This window comes from Spathaspora passalidarum (assembly GCF_000223485.1).
Source record: "Spathaspora passalidarum NRRL Y-27907 unplaced genomic scaffold SPAPAscaffold_3, whole genome shotgun sequence".
In the NCBI taxonomy this organism is placed as follows: domain Eukaryota; kingdom Fungi; phylum Ascomycota; class Pichiomycetes; order Serinales; family Debaryomycetaceae; genus Spathaspora; species Spathaspora passalidarum.
This window is the reverse complement of record NW_006767427.1, coordinates 60,598-77,502: the sequence shown is the minus strand read 5'-3', so window position 1 is coordinate 77,502 and position 16,905 is coordinate 60,598. Positions and strand designations below refer to the sequence as shown.

Below are 16,905 nucleotides of genomic sequence, written 5' to 3'. Positions count from 1 at the left end.
GTTATTGGTAAAATCAAGAGTATTTTCCAGCAAGACGACGAATTACTTTACCTGGACAGGAAAACAAGCAGAAGTCTGAGCCCAGTGAAGGCTACCAAAAAAACAAAGAGTTCCAACAGTTTTGTCAACTCAGTATTTGACAAGAACATGGAACGGAGTTCAATCCCGATAATCAGCGGGATTGCTGAAACTGAATCGAATGTAGATGCCGAACACCAATACACATTTGAACCTTTGCCAATTCCTAAGCAAGACGCAGAAGGTAATATAATCGACCAGGAATACCTCGACAAACACTTCAATGGTGTTGACATAACCAAGGGTAAATCGGGGAGATTTTTAGATGACCGGGCTTTGTTTTTAGAAGGTGCCGAAGGATACTTTGAACAACACAGTGTTAGAGTGAACGGGGCTGGGAAATCTTTAGCTGACCTTGCTCCACAGTTAGATTATCAGGAATTTAATTCATACATTAAATTGTCAGACTCGCTTTCTCAGGACCGTAAGGGCATACTACATTCTTTACACAAATACTTGCATAACCAGTGGTGTTTTCAACTATCCCAGGGGTTCAACATCAATTTTTATGGGATTGGGTCAAAAATTGATTTAATTAATGATTTCGCTCAAGAATATTTGGGGACGTGGTTGAAGAACGTTATCTCCGAGCACCCAGTTCCTAAGATGTTGGTGGTTAATGGATACAACCCAACATTGAAATTCAAGAAATTAGCGTTGGAAATTGCATCATGTCTTATTCCGAGCGAACTTAGAGCTCAAGAAGGAATTAAACTTCCCCAGCATATTTCAGAAACAATTCCGTTCATAGTCAATCATATGAATGAGCGACGCAAGGAGAAAACCACCAGCTTTATCATGCCGGAACTTATTTTAATTATTCATAATTTAGACGGAGAGACGTTTAGAGACGATAAAATCCAAGGGTATTTGTCATTGCTCAGTTCAATACCTGAATTATGGTTGATTTCATCCACCGATAACATCAATGCTCCGCTTTTATGGGATCTGTTTAAAATGAAGAACTTTAACTTTATATGGCACGACCTAACGACCTATTCTAGTTATATAAACGAACTGTCATTTAGAGACGTGTTAAACCTTGGTAAGTCCAAGAAGTTTGTTGGCAACAGTGGTGCGAAATTCGTGTTGAGATCACTTACCGATAATCATAGAAACTTATACCGAATATTACTCGAAACCCAGCTTGAGAATATGAAGAAGATAGCCACTACGAAGACATCGAGAGCTGGATTGAAGGGAACGATGAAGTTTGGAGTTGAATTGAAATCCTTGTACGATAAATGTTTAGATGAATTCATCACCTCCAACGAAATAACGTTCCGAACATTTTTGACTGAATATATTGAACACAAAATGTGTCAACTAGTGAAAGACCTGGCTGGGATTGAAATTGTATTTATCCCATTTAGTTTCGACGAGATGCAAAAAGTATACCGACAGGAATTTGCAGCCGATAGCTGAAAAAAAAATGGCTCAGCCCATAAATCACGTGAGAAGTGACTACTTTTTTTTTTTTTTTTCCTTTTCTTTCTTCTGCCTGCATTGACGTAATAAGTCGGTGGCCCAGAAATCGCCGCTTATTACACACGTACATAAAATTGTATATTTACAAACCACACTTTATAGATACACCAATTAGCATTTTCAAACTTATCACAGGTATCTGTAATACATCATTCACATACAATGGGTAACTTTCCAAAACTACCTGAAGGCACTAAGCTCCAAGTGGGTAGTCACAAAGTCACAGTCATTGAATACTTATCAGAAGGTGGATTCGCTCATATATACAAGGTGTCAATTGATCCAATAGAGGAAGATTCAAATATAGCCTGTTTGAAGCGGGTTATACTCAAGGACAAGAGTGGATTGAACAATATGCGCCGAGAAGTCGATGTCATGAAAACGTTACGTCACGCTAGAAATATCGTCAGGTACTACGATTCCCATGCTGAGCGATTACCCGACGGAACATACCAGGTGTTGGTATTGATGGAATTGTGTCCTAACAAGTCCCTTTTAGATTACATGAATGTTCATATCAAGACGAAGTTGAAGGAGTTTGAGATCCTTAATATCATATTGGATATCTCTCAAGGTATTTATGGAATGCACCAATTGAAGTTGATCCATCGCGATATCAAGATCGAAAACGTTCTTATTGATTCAAAACACCGATTCAAGCTTTGTGATTTTGGATCAACCACTGGTCCAGTAATGCCACCGCACGACCAACAACAATTCAATTTTATAAGCCACGATATTCTTTACCATACAACCCCTCAGTATCGTGCCCCAGAAATGATTGACTTGTATCGAGGATTCCCCATTGATGAAAAAGCAGATATCTGGGCTTTGGGATGTTTCTTGTATAAATTGTGTTACTATACCACTCCGTTTGAAGCTCAAGGTGATATTGCCATTCTTCATGCCTCGTTTCAATTTTTACCGGAGCCACATTACTCGGGCGATCTCAAGAATTTGATTATTATTATGCTTCAAGAGAACCCCATGTTCAGACCAAACATTGTTCAAGTGTTGATGTTGATTTCTAAAATGATGGGATTTGAATTCAAGAGTTTAGGCTTGGAAGATATTTACAAGTTGGGTCCATACAATTTCCAGGCATTGCATGACTTCCAAGTACATAAACAAAATGAATACATGAGACAAAAACAAGCATACTACCAACAGCAGCTTATTGCCAGTTCAAGAAACCAAAGCAATGTCAGTTTGGCGGGCAATTCTCCAATTCCGACTGCACCTGCTCAGGACTTGAGAGCTCAAGTCACTCCTAATCCAACTATACCACCTAGAGGGAGAACCTCGCTTGAAGTTCCTGTTCCAGACGGAAGTTTGTCCAAGCAGCATAGTATGAATAGTGTGTCATCTTCAGCCTCGCCTATTCCTGCAACTTTGGTTCCAGCAGTACCCCCAACAGCATCTGCAACTCTTGAGATTCCTGCCATCAAGAAAGAAACAAGTAGAAGTTCTCTGGCTGGATCCCGTTTGAGTCAAGTGGTGCAACCAGAGAAAGAGGAAGAAGAAGAAGAAGAAGAGTTAGATGGAAGTTTTATTGAAGATTTGGAAGATGCTGAAGAAAAGTATCCTTCCTTGGATGAATTGGATAAAACTGAATTAGAAGGAGCCGAACAAAGATATCCTGCTCTTGATGACTTGATTAAGGCAGGTAATACAAAAGGAGAATCCAGTCCAAATCTCGAGCTTTCGCCCAAGAAATCGACCCTCAGTATCTCCCCTGCTATTAGTAAGAAACATTCCAAGAGCTCAGATGATGTTCCGACTGCTCGAAATGAATATCATAGTATCGAAGCATGGCAAAAGCAACAGCTGAATTTTATCATTGACCAAGAAGCTGAACGTTTAATGGATGATATTTTTTCAGGATCGCCAGCCAAACAGGAAACTAAGCCAGCTCAGCAGGGTAACATTGATGTTGAAAAGTTGACTGAAAAGGTTGAAAATATCCAATTAGAACCATCAAAGCCAGAACCAGTTAAACCAGACGAACCTGCCAAGGCAAAACCACTGTTAGATGTAGATCTACTTGATCTTTCAGATAAGCCAATGCAACAAGAAGCTACACCAGAACCAGCCGAGTTTACATCTCCCATCCTGTTGAAATCCAGTAAGCGGATCAATCCGTTCCCATTCCCCACAACTGATATGTCAGCAATTGATAGCGTACAATCTGATATAAGTATTTCCACCCCGGGTAGAAATCCATGGGGCGATTATAGAGTGGGTGATATTCCATCACAGCATCCTTCAAAAGTGAATGTCGCAAATATACAACCATCCGAGAGCACTGCCACGGAATTAGTTGCTACAAAGAATAGTGCTGTCCTTACAAACCCGCCTACAGAAAACATTATACCTGAACATCACCCTTTAGAAGGTGTAGCACAGAGTAAACTTCACAGTGAAATAATTGAGCCAAATTTAATAGATTTGGAAGTTGGCTTAAATTCATCCAATTCTTCATCGTCAGTGCTGTTGTTGAATACTCAATCTCAACAACAACCAAATGACGATCCATCACAAGTTTCCTTGATTGACTTGGAAATCGAGGAACAGAAAGTGAATGCTGGTGCTCTTCCAGGTGCCGCAGCTGCTGCCGCAGTAGCAGTTTCAGGCGAGCCCAAACCGCAATTTAAGAAGCGTATAAATTCAATTCAAAGTTCTTCCAGGTTAAGTTTTCAAGAGGAAATTATTGATTTTGAGTCTGATGACGAGAACAATGAGTCTTATATGAATAGATTGAATATTAGGAAGTCGTTGAAGAAGTCAAGGAAAACCAGTGATCACGGGAGAAGATCTGCTGAGCTTGTTAGGAGATCGGGAGAACATAAACGATCTGAGAGTTTGGTTAGTGAAACAAGAAAGAGACTTTCTTTCTTTGGAGGAAATTAGTTAGACAAATATGCATATAGATATTTATAAATGTCGTTAAAAGAGAAACCTAGTGTGAACTAGTAGGAGTTACATGCTGGCATTCTCGTAGTGTAAAGTATAACTCAAATATCTTGCCATAACAATAGGAGTATGGGTTTGCATATAGGCAGTCAGTCTAGAACATTCGAAGAGCATCGACGGAAAAAAAAAGGTTCATAAATTTTTTTTATATTTGCAACACTGGATCAACCCACAGAAAGCAACCAACAATGGATACATTAAGAAACCAATTGGCACAGTTGGTCTTGTTAGTACCACCTGAATCATTCAAGGTCAATGCCGACGATAGCGTTGGTTCTGCAATCTTGCAAATCTTAAACGGAGATTATACAGACTTACTTGAACATGATTATTTCTTTCACCAACTTTTAAGTGTGCCCGAATTAGCCGAAATAACAAGCAAATACCCCAATACCAGTTTAATTGAAGTATTGGTTGAGTATGTAGGTGCTTTGGACAAGTTGTTAAACGATAAAGTTAAACTACACCTTTTAGCTGTCTGTTTCTTGCAACTATTCATTCAATCCAATTATACTGGTCCTTCAGTTAAAATCAGCGTGCAAAAGGAATTGTTTGGTGGTTCCGAACAGGTACATTCAGATGCAGTCAGACTTTTGAGCTTAGAAGGACAACAGGCCTACGACTTGATGCAAGAACCATTATATTTGGTTTTAGCAGAGTTGATCTTTGAAAACTTGGTGGGTACACCATTTGAATTATCGTTGTTTAATAAAGATGTCACTAAAAATACTGAAAAATTGGTCGATTTTACCCAAGAGACACAGGCTCAACATAAAGATGATGCAGTTTATGCTTCAATTTTCTGGTGGAAAGTAAGAACATTGCAGGTCCACCTTTCAGTAGTATCTGAGCCTCCAAGTTTAATCTCCACCGTTTCGGGAATACTATTGCATAATACAATTGCAACTGCGCTTGCGCCTAGTGGTACCTCCGATCCTGAATTACAAAGACTTGTACAAATTGAATTATTGTTAGAACGTGCTAGAATTCACATTCATGCTCAAACCGAACACTCTTCAATATCACCATTGGCCCAGGTCAAACGAATTTCCGAATTCAACTTTTTGTTATCGGGGGCAAAGGCAAAGAGAACCAAATTTCAAAAGTATCACAATTCAGTATTGTTAGTATTGGCCAAGAGTAACAGAACTTCAGTTTACGATACAGAAAGTACCAAGGAATCACCAGAGAGTTTCAATTTAGATTCTGATTTATTATTAGAAAGACCACAATTTGAATCGCTTGACGATTTAGAAATGAAACTCGAGCCAGATGTAAAAAGAATCAAATTTGATACCGCAGAGCAAGAAAGTCAAGAAGATAAATTATTACCTATAGCTATTAGACAGGATGATATTCCTGCCGATTTAAAATCACTTGATCCAAACAACCAACCTGGTTTGAGCAATATTGACAACTTGCAATTATTATTAAGATTAACAGTGTTGAAACAAACGTCACCAGCTAAAGATCCTTTAGTTGAAGAAGAATTAATGGCATTGGTAAGTAGAGTATTGTATTCTACTGAAGGCAATGTCAACTGGTTGATTTTCTCACGAGCACTTTGGGAAAGATCTTTGTTAGAAACTGAAAAATCAAGAACTGTAGAAAGAGGTATATTACAAATGACTTCGTTAATTGAAGAAATTGGTCTTAAGATTAAAACCAAAATGATTCCTGAAGCAATGACTGACGATCCAAATGCCATTACTGCCCAAAGATTAAGATTTATTCATCAATTGCCATTATTACCCCAATGGTCTATGGATGTTAAACTTGCTGAAAAGTATATGTCTCTTGGTATTTTGAAATCCGCTCTTGATATTTATGAAAGATTACAATTACCAGTTGAAGCTGCTTTATGTTATGCTGCTGTAAACAACGAGGCTGAAGCTGAAAGAATCTTGATTGAAAGAATCAAAACCCATCCAGATGATGCTCGTGCAATCTCAATTCTTGGTGATATAAAGCAAGATCCAGAATTATGGTTGATGGCTTGGGAGATTGGCAGATACGCCAAAGCAAAGGCATCATTATCCAAATACTACCATGATCCACCAGCAAGCGCGGGAATTCCCCGTAACATTGATTTGTCCATTCAACACATGCATGATTCTCTTTCTGCGTACCCATTAAGTTATGAAAATTGGTTCTTTTATGGATGCTGTGGATTAGAATCTCAACAATTTGAATTAGCGTCGGAAGCATTCACCAGATGTGTTGCATTGGACGATACTAATTCATACGCTTGGTCGAATTTAGCTAGTGCTTTATTAAAACTCGATAAAACCAAACCGGCATTTAATGCATTGCAACGTGCAGTTAGATGTAGTGGAGAAAATAGAAAATCATGGAGAATTTACGAAAATTATATGATAGTGGCTGCAAAATTACACGAATGGAACGATGTATTGATTGCCGCTCGAGAAATGATTGATATTAAAAAGGGTGAAGGTGATGCCGCCATCGATATTCCTGTCATGGAAAAATTGGTGGAAATTCTTGTCTCGTCTGAATTTGACCCTAACGCCAGATTAACTCATTATCAAAGTTCATGTATTGATTTAATTTGTAATATTTTACCAAAAGTTATCACTGCATCTGCTAGATGTTGGAGAATTGTCGCCAGGGTTGAATTATGGAGAAGACGTCCATGGGAAGCCTTGGAGTGTCACGAAAGAGCATATCGTGCTGTCATGCACAATCCTGAATTAGAATCGAATGAATCAGTCTGGAATGAAGTGGTGGATGCATGTGCTGACTTGGTTAGTGCGTATGAATCGCTTGGGGAATTGCCTGGTAGACATGGTGCCGATGATTTGGTCTGTAAGGATTGGAAATATAAGGCAAGAACTACGGTTAGATCATTGATGTCTAAAGGTAAGGATATGTGGGAAGATTCACCTGGTTGGGATAGATTACAAGAAATGAAACAGGATTTAAGTAATAATTAATTTAGCAATAGATTATTGGTTAAAATATACAAATAAATAGACTTGATAGGTTATAAAGACGTTAACCATCAATGAATGTCACTAATAATACTAAAAGTATCAAATCCAAACGAAGTCAATCTTTTGAATTCCTGAATAGCCGATTTCTCAATTGGAACTGGAGCTTGTAATGGCTGACTTTCATTTAACTTGTTTTGGCGAAGTTGACGAATATAAGACTTTATATTTTTGGCTATTTGATTCGTTCTTGAATCTTCCCATCTTAATGAATAACACACAGTGAACAATAAAGCTTTGTCAAAGCCATGTTTTAAGGTCTCAAGCCAAAATACACCCATTACTAAAATCTCAACCATGCAAAATGAAAACAAAAGTAGTCCTTTTAAAGGAGCTATGAACGAGACAGGTGCCTTATTGTGTGAACATTCTATTAGTCCCAATAGCATAAGCACAGAATGAAATACCAAGAAAGCTATCTTGTATGAATTTGTTGTGGATTCAAGGATTAGCTCGGTAATGATTAACATGAATGTCGTTTCTGATTTCAAGAACGCAACAACTGAATTGCTAGGCTTTGACCATGCCATCTTTGGCTGTGACTTCTTGAAAATGGAATTGAGTTGAGATATTGAAGTGGTAAAGTATCCAATTAGGGCCGTCCATGTAGTGATATCATAAGCATAGAATCTTTTGTAATTGTTTTGCCATTGCAAATAAAACCAAATGCTTCCACAAACAATGGTAATTAAATTACACGCAAACCAAACATCAGATAAAGTACCTTCTCTTTTGTAGATTGATGTCAATGAGGGAATCAAATTTGATTTGATGCTGATCAGCTTATTAATGAACCTGTTAGTGATGGTCACGAGGAAGTTGTTTAATTTGATGTATAAATATGTGAAATACTGAACGTAAAATTTAAAAATGGAATAAAACACTTGAAGTAATAATAATTCGGGTACTAGTTGGATAAGCTTGTCTGAAATGACTTTAAGGGATATTGATTTGCCTCTAATCATGATGGTGGTGAAGAAGAGGTTGGTGCAATTGGGTGCAAATTTTATTTTGCAAAAAAAAATGTTGAATATGCAACAAAAGTTGCGAACTCAACACAAAAACCAATTGACAAGATCTACACAGATAGAATAAAATAATATATTAATTTTATACCTCTGATTTTCTTTACAATTTGCAGTACTCAGTTTGCAAGTGACGTTGAATGGGTTACTCTATACTTCTTTGTAATGAAAGTTATCTTTCGTATTACTTGTTTAGCGTACTAGATATTTTCTTATTCCTAACAAACTGTGCGGGGAGAATAGTTTTAGTCTAACTTGATGCGATAAGAGATCCGGTTCGAGATACCAAAACAAGATATAAAAAAAAAGATTTACATTTTAGCGGAAATTGCCTAGATCAGAAGTATGATAGTTCTTCGGAGATAAGATTAATATGGCATATAAATAGCAAAGGGGAAAGCTGTAATTTTCTGACTTTCACGAAGCAATTCAAACATGCCAGTAATATTAAGGCCAATTGAAGCTAACGATAAGGAAAGATGGATTGAACTTTGGACCGGACCAGGAGGATATATCGAGTTTTACAAATCACTTGATAAGATAACTCCAGAAATCTCTAATGAAACATTCAGAAGATTTCTTGATCCTAGTGAACCAGTATATTCTGTGGTTGCCATTGACGATTCAACCGGGACCATTATTGGATTCGCCAATTATTTAACTCATAGAAACACCTGGACAATTGAAAATTCGCTTTATTTGAATGACTTGTTTGTAAGTGCTGACAATAGATTACGTGGTGTTGGAAGGAAATTAATTGAATATATTTATGGTGAAACTGATAGGTTGAATTGCAAGGCTTGCTATTGGGCTACTCAATTTGGTAACCATCGTGCACAATTGTTGTATACTAAAGTTGGTGTAAAGAGTGGATTTTTGTTATATAACAGACCAGAATAGTCTTTTTATATTATACATGTCAGAATTAAGTTTGTAGATTAATTAGTACGTCAAAGCATACCCCCCGAATAAATTGGTTGCTACCATGCATCAACGACTAAATAACCTCCAAGATACTGCGCCTCATGGCTGATTGATCAACACCAGTTTCTGATTCAATTACTGACTATAATTGTCACTTCATTGAAAATAGAAACTATGTTACTTTTGATTCGTAGTGATTTCCACCAGTTTATATATTGAATAAACAACTGATTCTTCAAAAACACTGCCCTATCGAGTAATAATGCTTGAGAAATGTACCTGCATATAGATCCCAAAAATAGAAAAAGGCGTTTTATTATTCGATTTTTTTTTCTTTTTTTTTTTTAGAAACAAAATTGGAAAAAAAAAAATAAATCGAAACACACACGTCATGTGGGCATAACTCCTATTCATAAAAAAAAGGAAAAACCGTGATTCTCTCCTTGATATTGACGAACGGACTCTTCCTATAACTACTCAATATCAAATACACAATCATGATGGAAGACAAATATATCGGGCTTGCACTTGCAATGTCCTCGTCCTTAGCTATAGGTACTTCCTTTATCATCACCAAGAAAGGGTTAATGGACGCATCTGCCCGTAATGGTAACAATCAAGTACAAGGACACGAATATTTACAGAATCCCATATGGTGGGGTGGTATGATTACCATGGCTATTGGGGAAATTGCCAACTTCGCCGCCTATACTTTTGCTCCTGCAATTTTAGTCACTCCCTTGGGGGCCTTATCGGTGATTATTGGAGCTGTATTAGCCGCGATTTTCCTTAAAGAAGAATTAGGTACTTTAGGTAAAATGGGATGTGCAATTTGTCTCATGGGATCAGTTATCATTATTCTACACGCTCCTCCTGACAAGGAAGTGGAAACCGTCGATGAAATCTTGGGATATGCTACCCAACCCGGGTTTTTGTTTTACTGTACTTTGGTTGCATTATATTCGTTGTTCATGATCTACAAAATTGTTCCAAAATACGGAAATACTAATCCAATGATTTATCTTTCCATTTGTTCTTCAGTTGGGTCCATTTCAGTTATGTCTATCAAAGCATTTGGTATTGCCCTTAAGTTAACTTTAGGAGGTAATAATCAATTTACTCATGTTTCAACTTATTTATTTTTACTTGTTGTTGTTGGTTGTATTATCACTCAAATGAATTATTTCAACAAGGCCTTGGATCAATTTGATACATCTATTGTCAATCCATTATATTATGTCACATTTACCACTTTTACATTAGCTGCTTCGTTTATTTTATTTAGAGGATTCAATACTTCGTCAGCAGTGGACATTATTTCTTTATTGATTGGATTTTTGATTATTTTCAGTGGAGTTTATTTATTAAATATTGCCAGAAAGGAAGATCCTAGTAAAAACAGAGAAATCTTTGGAGTACATGCATCAAAAGATATGGCACCTATGGACAATGGTGTTGGTGGATTCACTACCGTGAGAAGATCTATGCAAATCAACAGAGCTGAATATGATACCGAAGAAACCGTGGGACTTCGAAGATTTGATAGTTTTGAATTAAGTGATTCAGACTCCGAAGGTTCTCGCAGACGTTAAAAATGCAAACAAAAAAGTAAGGGATAGACATGTATAGATAGTTTCATAGATACAAAATAACATTATCTAGTTGAACCTAGTTGTATGGGTTGAGCAATATGGAATTAGTGCGTGTTTTTGTGCGCGTTTGTTGGTCCTTTGCACAGCTCGGGTTGGAACCAGTATTTTCCGGTTTACGTCTAAACTATGCCAAAGCTAACATTAGTACCCCAAATACCGTTGTAAAGTGGTTGGTGTTAAACTCGGAGTACAGCCAAAAAATATAGATCGTGGACTTGTCCCTTGAATGAACGCATACCGGAAAACCAATGACTCTATGACTCACAGGGAACAAACATACAAACTGGCTGCATTTAACAGACAACAACCAGAGACAGTAAATCAAGATTATCTTATGGACTAGAGTTAGCATATCAACATCATCTTACAGAAACTCTGGATAATATACCACTTTTTTTTTACATTTATTTGTCTATATAAATTACTGTATATTCTGTTACCTAGATATCATCAATATCTAATTCATCATCTTCTTCGTCTTCATCGTCTTCAGCACCGAATTCGAAGTTAACATCTTCATCTTCATCACCACCGAAAGTATCAGTTTCATTAATCTTGGCAGTTTCTGGCAATTCACCCATATTTTTTAAAGTTCTGGCTTCATCGGAGTTATATTTGTGAACAACATCACATTGGTCATCTTGGAAATCTCTTAAAGAAACCAAAATGATATCACCTTGACCCATCCAGACCTTCTTTCTTAATTTACCTCTGATGTGTCCCATTCTTTTGTTTCCATCAAAACAACTGACTTCGATTCTACCGTTACCTAACATCTTGGTAATTTGACCGTATGCTTGACCTTCTTCCACGAGAATTAATTCTCTCTTTTGGCCACTGTTATCGTTCTTTCCTCTTCTTCTATTTTTACCTCCTTTACCTTTACCAGTTTTACCCATGATGTATTTGCGTAGTGTTGCTAGAAATAACTAAAAAGAAAAACTTTTTCACACAAATTTTTTTTTTCTTTATGTCTGATGACAAAAAAAAACGCTTTTATGCAGGTCACTAAGTTACACTAGAAAAGGTAGAGAGAAGTAGCTAACATAAAATCTAATAGCAACAACATACAACTGTATTATCATGGACTCGTTTGAAGCAGCAACACAATTATCACAGATTCTTCGAAATCTAACTCCATCAATCCAAAATCTCAATCGAGCAGCTCGATTTGCCTTGGTAAATTCCGACAAGGAGGACTATTTATTACCGACAATCCTAGACATTATCAATGATTCAAAGATGGTGCTCAACACCAAATCGACCATATTTCAATTCATAGATGTATTAATATCAGAATCATTCCAATATTCACTTCAAAACAAGTACTCATATCCTTATATTCAAGGCTTGAAAAGTGCATTACCAGAAATCATCCAACAAGTCTTACCTCAGGCTAATAACTCAAATTTATACAACACATATGTATGTCTTCGCAACATTTCTAAACATTTCAAGATCGATTGCCTGGAATATATCGATAAGTTTCAATGTAATTTATTGACTGAGGAAGATATCAGCAAAATCGAAGGCAATAAAGAGTTTATACCAGAAAAATACGAACCCAGTGGCGATCCTTTAGTGACCGCCTGGAAAATCCTCTTGGAAAAGAAAAGGCAGAGTCAATTTGAACGAGCAAGGTTATTAAAGCATTCAAATCCACTTGATGAAATTGTCGATGAAGACGAAATGTTTAACATAAGAGTAAAATCGGACAAGTCAAATAACTTGCTTTCCAAAAGACAAATATTATCAAGAATGGAAGATGATAGAGAAGCACACAAACGATCAAAGGAGAACCTTTGGGTAGTAAATCGAGATAAAAACTCTAGTTTTATTACTGAGCAAGAATTCCTCGACAATTATTGGAATAAATATCATCAACTAAATAAAAGTGACCATGAAGAATTTTTGAATTCTTTGCTGGGGTTAAATAAATTAGTAGCTGATAGTTATAAAGATAAACAGTTTTAAATATACAATAGAGTAGAAGACTTAATGTAGCAACTGCATAGGGAGCACCCAAAGTCAATACATAATGAACGCGAGATCAGTTGGATTCTAGCCAGCTAGTTCTGCAGAACCATTCTCTGAATCTGTTTGCACCATGAATCCATCATCTTCGTTAGTTGGAGAGTTTCATTTCTCTGGCATCAAATGTAAACCAAAGACTTGTATATTCCACCTTAAGTTCAATAAATAAAGTTAAACGTTTTTTTATATATATATATAAAATCTATATAATTATCCTATGTTAAGTTCGCTCTTGCAAATATACGAAGCAATTCATTGATACCACTGACTTCATAGCCGGCACCTGTTTTAACATCTTCACCATCAGTTGCCATAACTGTCACAGTTAATGCATTTTTAACAGCACGAATATCCTTCAAGTGATTAATATATTCATAATTTGCTTCATCGATAGTAGTCAATCCACCACTGTAAAGAATAGCGCTTATGTAATGTTCATCTCTATTAAAAAAGTCAATAGTTTCACTCTTTGGACTTAAGGGCTTTTGAAACTCTTTAATATTTTCCCCAATGAAGCTTTCAGACTGGTTATATAAACTTGTATTATAATAAGATACCAAGAATCTCAAAGCCTTCAAGTTAATTTGGTTCTTTTGAACAATAACCAGATTTCTAACAAGAGTAGCATGAATGCCTCCAAGTTCCTCACTTAAACTGTTAATATGTTGAATGGTATCACCCATAGCATCCAAGCTTCTTTCTCTATCATCAATAAATGACCTACCAGCATGGAATCTAACGGTACTATCTTGAACCTGACAGAACGATCCAGGCAATCTTTCAACTTTAGATTCAATCAATTGAGTGATTTGTGGCATCCATGATGATTCTTCCCCTTCATCAACTATAGTAATCCATTCTTTTGATCCAATAAGTTTTACATAACTACCATTTTCAGCAATTAAACCAATCTTGGGGTATCTTTTGAACATAATATCCAAATCATGTCTACTTAAGAAACTCATTAAATAAACATATGTATTTGGATTTTCAATTAAATCAACAAGTAATCCAACAAGTCTAGTTGGTTCGGAAATATTAACTTTCCCAGCAGAACCAGTACGAATATTTCTGCTTGAATTGACACTAGTTGATGAAATTTCCAAACCTAATATAACAATTTTCTTTCCATTTTTACCACTTAACCTAATAAAATTTTCAAATACCTTTTGAGTGAATGGGACCAAATGTCTTGATTTTTTGCGATCAAGATTACATGCTTCAAGAATGCTGTTCAAACAATTAGCGACCCAATGTTTGGAATCACGAGTAAGGACAAATTCGAAACAACTTCCCCAACGAAGATTCTTTTCTTGTTCCGACATTTCCAACAGTTCTTTGAAAACTTCCGAAAATCTCTTGGTATCCCATGGGTTTATAAGCAACGCACCTTTACCGCCGCAATCTAACAATGCTGAAGATCCAGTAAATTCAGACAAGATTAATGGTGATTTCCGTTCGCTAGTTGCTATAATAAATTCATGACAAGTTAAATTCAAACCTTCTCTCATTGAAGAAACAACAAATACATCAGCTTCACATTCCAATGCTAAATACTGATCAAATTCAATATCTCTTTGCAAGAAAACAACTGGCTGGGTTACTGAAATATTATCAGGTAACGAGTTAATCCTTGAAACAATCTTCATTACTTCAGCTTCATAGTCGGCATCATGTGATTCACCAATACAAATTTGAATTAAAACAGTGGAATCAATATATTCGGGATTATCCTTGAGGAACCGTTCATAAGCTAATAACTTATGTTTAACCCCTCTTAGTTTGTCCAATTTATCTCTAGAAACAATAAGTTTATGATCTTTCCATTTTTCTTTAATCATTGCTCTCCATTCATTAACCAGTTCACTGGTAACTTTATGCATAAGCGAAGCAGCATCAATACCAACCGGGGTTGTGTTGGTTACAGTCAAGTTTCCTTCATAACTAACCCCATATTCATTAGTATCAGCCAATAATAAACGGTTACAAGTTTGAAGAAAATGGCGAACATATTCATCTGTTTGGAAACCAATGCAATTTGCCCCAAGCATACCTTCAAGTAATTGCTTTCTTTGAGCAAAACATCTAAATACTTCTGATGAAGGAAATGAAACATGAAGAAAGAACCCAATCTTAACATTTGGTAATTTTTCTCTAATCATTTTAGGAACCAATAACAAATGATAATCGTGCACCCAAATCATATTTTCAGGATTATAAGGATCATCGGCATCACCATTGACTTCTTTATAAGTTTCAACTAATTTATCAGCGATTAACCTATTCATCAACACATAATGGCCCCAAGAATGTTCTTCAAATGCTTTGGATTTTGGATCATCAGGAATTTGATAATGTAAAGTTGGCCACAAGATCTGTTTACAGAAGGACTTGTAATGACCTTCAAATGTCAAATCATCAGGAAAAACAACTTCACAATCATAATTACTACTCAATTCTTTGGAAATATTCTCCTTAACATTTTCAGGAACATCATCACTGGGCATGGACAAAATCCCAACCCATTTATTTCTCTTCATAACTCCAGTTTGTACTGATAATTGAACCGCATTAATTAAAGAGCCATTACCACTTTCAGTTGGAACAATATTCCAAGGAGCAGTTTCAAAAATATTTTCTTCATTGAGAATACTATGCTTGATACTTGGATCGGAAAAGCCCCCAAATGGAGCTAATTTGCTATGGTTTCTTCCCATTATCATATCCTTGAACCCTTCTTTCCATGGTTCATCATCTTCTCTATGGTAACTAGGAACATATGATTGTTGTTGATGTTGTGGAGTTGAAGAGGTTGAAGGAAATGGAACCTCATCTGAAAATAATGAACTCGCACTATGATTGGAGTGTAAAGTGATACCTCTGCCACTAAGAACAGATCTGGCTCTTTCAAAGTTATCGGTAGGAGCCAATGAAACAAGGTTTGGACTTGAGTTATTCCTTGTTAATGTTGAAGATTGGGATCTGGTAGTTATACTTGGTAATCCACTATTATCAAAATGTTTTTTAGGTTCTACGATTGAACTATCGATTTTAAGATTGCTATAACGTGACTTTGGCTGAATGTAGGTGCTACCACCACCACCACCAGCAGCAGCAGCATTTGCAGTCGATGGAGGTGGTGCAACAACTATACCTGGTGTTCCAGAAGTTGACGCCTCACCAGAAGATTCATTAGTACCTGCACGTCTTGGTCTTCTAGCATAAAAGAATCCTTCTGGAGTATCTGCTCTTGTTTCATTGCTAATTTTAGGTCTATTCAATTCACGGCCTCTTAACACGGGAGAACGAGGAATTTGGGGAGTTTGGCTTAGAGCAGGCAAAATTGATGGAATTGGAGAACCAGATTTGGTAAAATCATTTATGGTTTCCTTAACTGATTCGGTATCACTGCCATTGGTAGCAGCATCAATTTTGAACTTTACAGTATAAGGTAGGAACAACGAGCCGATAATAACAGTCATGCTTGATTAATTGGGTGATTGTGGATTTAGACGAAAAGAAGATCAAGAAATTTGTGTCTATTATATTCAAGTGAAAATATGAGGTAATTAAAAAAAATTGTGTGTATGTGTATATATGTGTGTGTAAGTGATGGGGGAGGGATGTGTATGTGTGAGTCTATTATATAACCCTATGCGTGTGTGAAAATACCTTAATGAGGAGGAGGAGGAGGGGGGAGATTCTTTGTGGAGGACAGTG

The 16,905-nt window shown here is 36.5% G+C and overlaps 9 protein-coding genes across 9 annotated transcripts; 6 read left to right on the top strand and 3 right to left on the bottom strand. All coding sequences in view use genetic code 12, as the record gives it.

Moving 5' to 3' along the window:
* Window positions 1-103: 103 nt before the first annotated feature.
* Window positions 104-1,634, top strand: SPAPADRAFT_60069 (origin recognition complex subunit 2; the record flags this gene model as incomplete). The annotated part of the gene is made up of 1 exon (XM_007374166.1): window positions 104-1,634. One exon carries the CDS (start codon window positions 685-687, stop codon window positions 1,501-1,503), a length of 819 nt encoding a protein of 272 aa, XP_007374228.1.
* A 10-nt stretch (window positions 1,635-1,644) lies between these two features.
* Window positions 1,645-4,527, top strand: AKL1 (serine/threonine protein kinase; the record flags this gene model as incomplete). The annotated part of the gene is made up of 4 exons (XM_007374165.1): window positions 1,645-2,773; window positions 2,972-3,292; window positions 3,554-3,837; window positions 3,898-4,527. The coding sequence occupies 4 exons, from the start codon at window positions 1,729-1,731 to the stop codon at window positions 4,474-4,476; spliced, it is 2,229 nt and encodes a 742-aa protein (XP_007374227.1).
* Window positions 4,528-4,727: 200 nt separating this feature from the next.
* Window positions 4,728-7,493, top strand: SPAPADRAFT_136141 (tetratricopeptide repeat-containing protein; the record flags this gene model as incomplete). The annotated part of the gene is made up of 1 exon (XM_007374164.1): window positions 4,728-7,493. One exon carries the CDS (start codon window positions 4,728-4,730, stop codon window positions 7,491-7,493), a length of 2,766 nt encoding a protein of 921 aa, XP_007374226.1.
* SPAPADRAFT_149801 (uncharacterized protein) lies at window positions 5,872-8,515 on the bottom strand (the record flags this gene model as incomplete). Its single annotated transcript, XM_007374163.1, has 1 exon — window positions 5,872-8,515. The coding sequence occupies one exon, from the start codon at window positions 8,513-8,515 to the stop codon at window positions 7,562-7,564; it is 954 nt and encodes a 317-aa protein (XP_007374225.1).
* A 490-nt stretch (window positions 8,516-9,005) lies between these two features.
* Window positions 9,006-9,735, top strand: SPAPADRAFT_60067 (GNAT family N-acetyltransferase; the record flags this gene model as incomplete). The annotated part of the gene is made up of 1 exon (XM_007374162.1): window positions 9,006-9,735. The coding sequence occupies one exon, from the start codon at window positions 9,011-9,013 to the stop codon at window positions 9,473-9,475; it is 465 nt and encodes a 154-aa protein (XP_007374224.1).
* A 215-nt stretch (window positions 9,736-9,950) lies between these two features.
* Window positions 9,951-12,072, top strand: SPAPADRAFT_60063 (uncharacterized protein; the record flags this gene model as incomplete). The annotated part of the gene is made up of 1 exon (XM_007374160.1): window positions 9,951-12,072. One exon carries the CDS (start codon window positions 9,997-9,999, stop codon window positions 11,089-11,091), a length of 1,095 nt encoding a protein of 364 aa, XP_007374222.1.
* On the bottom strand, window positions 11,592-12,050 carry TIF11 (Tif11p; the record flags this gene model as incomplete). Its single annotated transcript, XM_007374161.1, has 1 exon — window positions 11,592-12,050. One exon carries the CDS (start codon window positions 12,048-12,050, stop codon window positions 11,592-11,594), a length of 459 nt encoding a protein of 152 aa, XP_007374223.1.
* A 162-nt stretch (window positions 12,073-12,234) lies between the features above and the next one.
* SPAPADRAFT_137052 (uncharacterized protein) lies at window positions 12,235-13,125 on the top strand (the record flags this gene model as incomplete). The annotated part of the gene is made up of 1 exon (XM_007374159.1): window positions 12,235-13,125. One exon carries the CDS (start codon window positions 12,235-12,237, stop codon window positions 13,123-13,125), a length of 891 nt encoding a protein of 296 aa, XP_007374221.1.
* Window positions 13,126-13,400: 275 nt separating this feature from the next.
* On the bottom strand, window positions 13,401-16,667 carry TPS3 (trehalose 6-phosphate synthase/phosphatase complex subunit; the record flags this gene model as incomplete). The annotated part of the gene is made up of 2 exons (XM_007374158.1): window positions 13,401-16,227; window positions 16,258-16,667. 2 exons carry the CDS (start codon window positions 16,665-16,667, stop codon window positions 13,401-13,403), a joined length of 3,237 nt encoding a protein of 1,078 aa, XP_007374220.1.
* Between the last annotated feature and the right edge of the window lie 238 nt (window positions 16,668-16,905).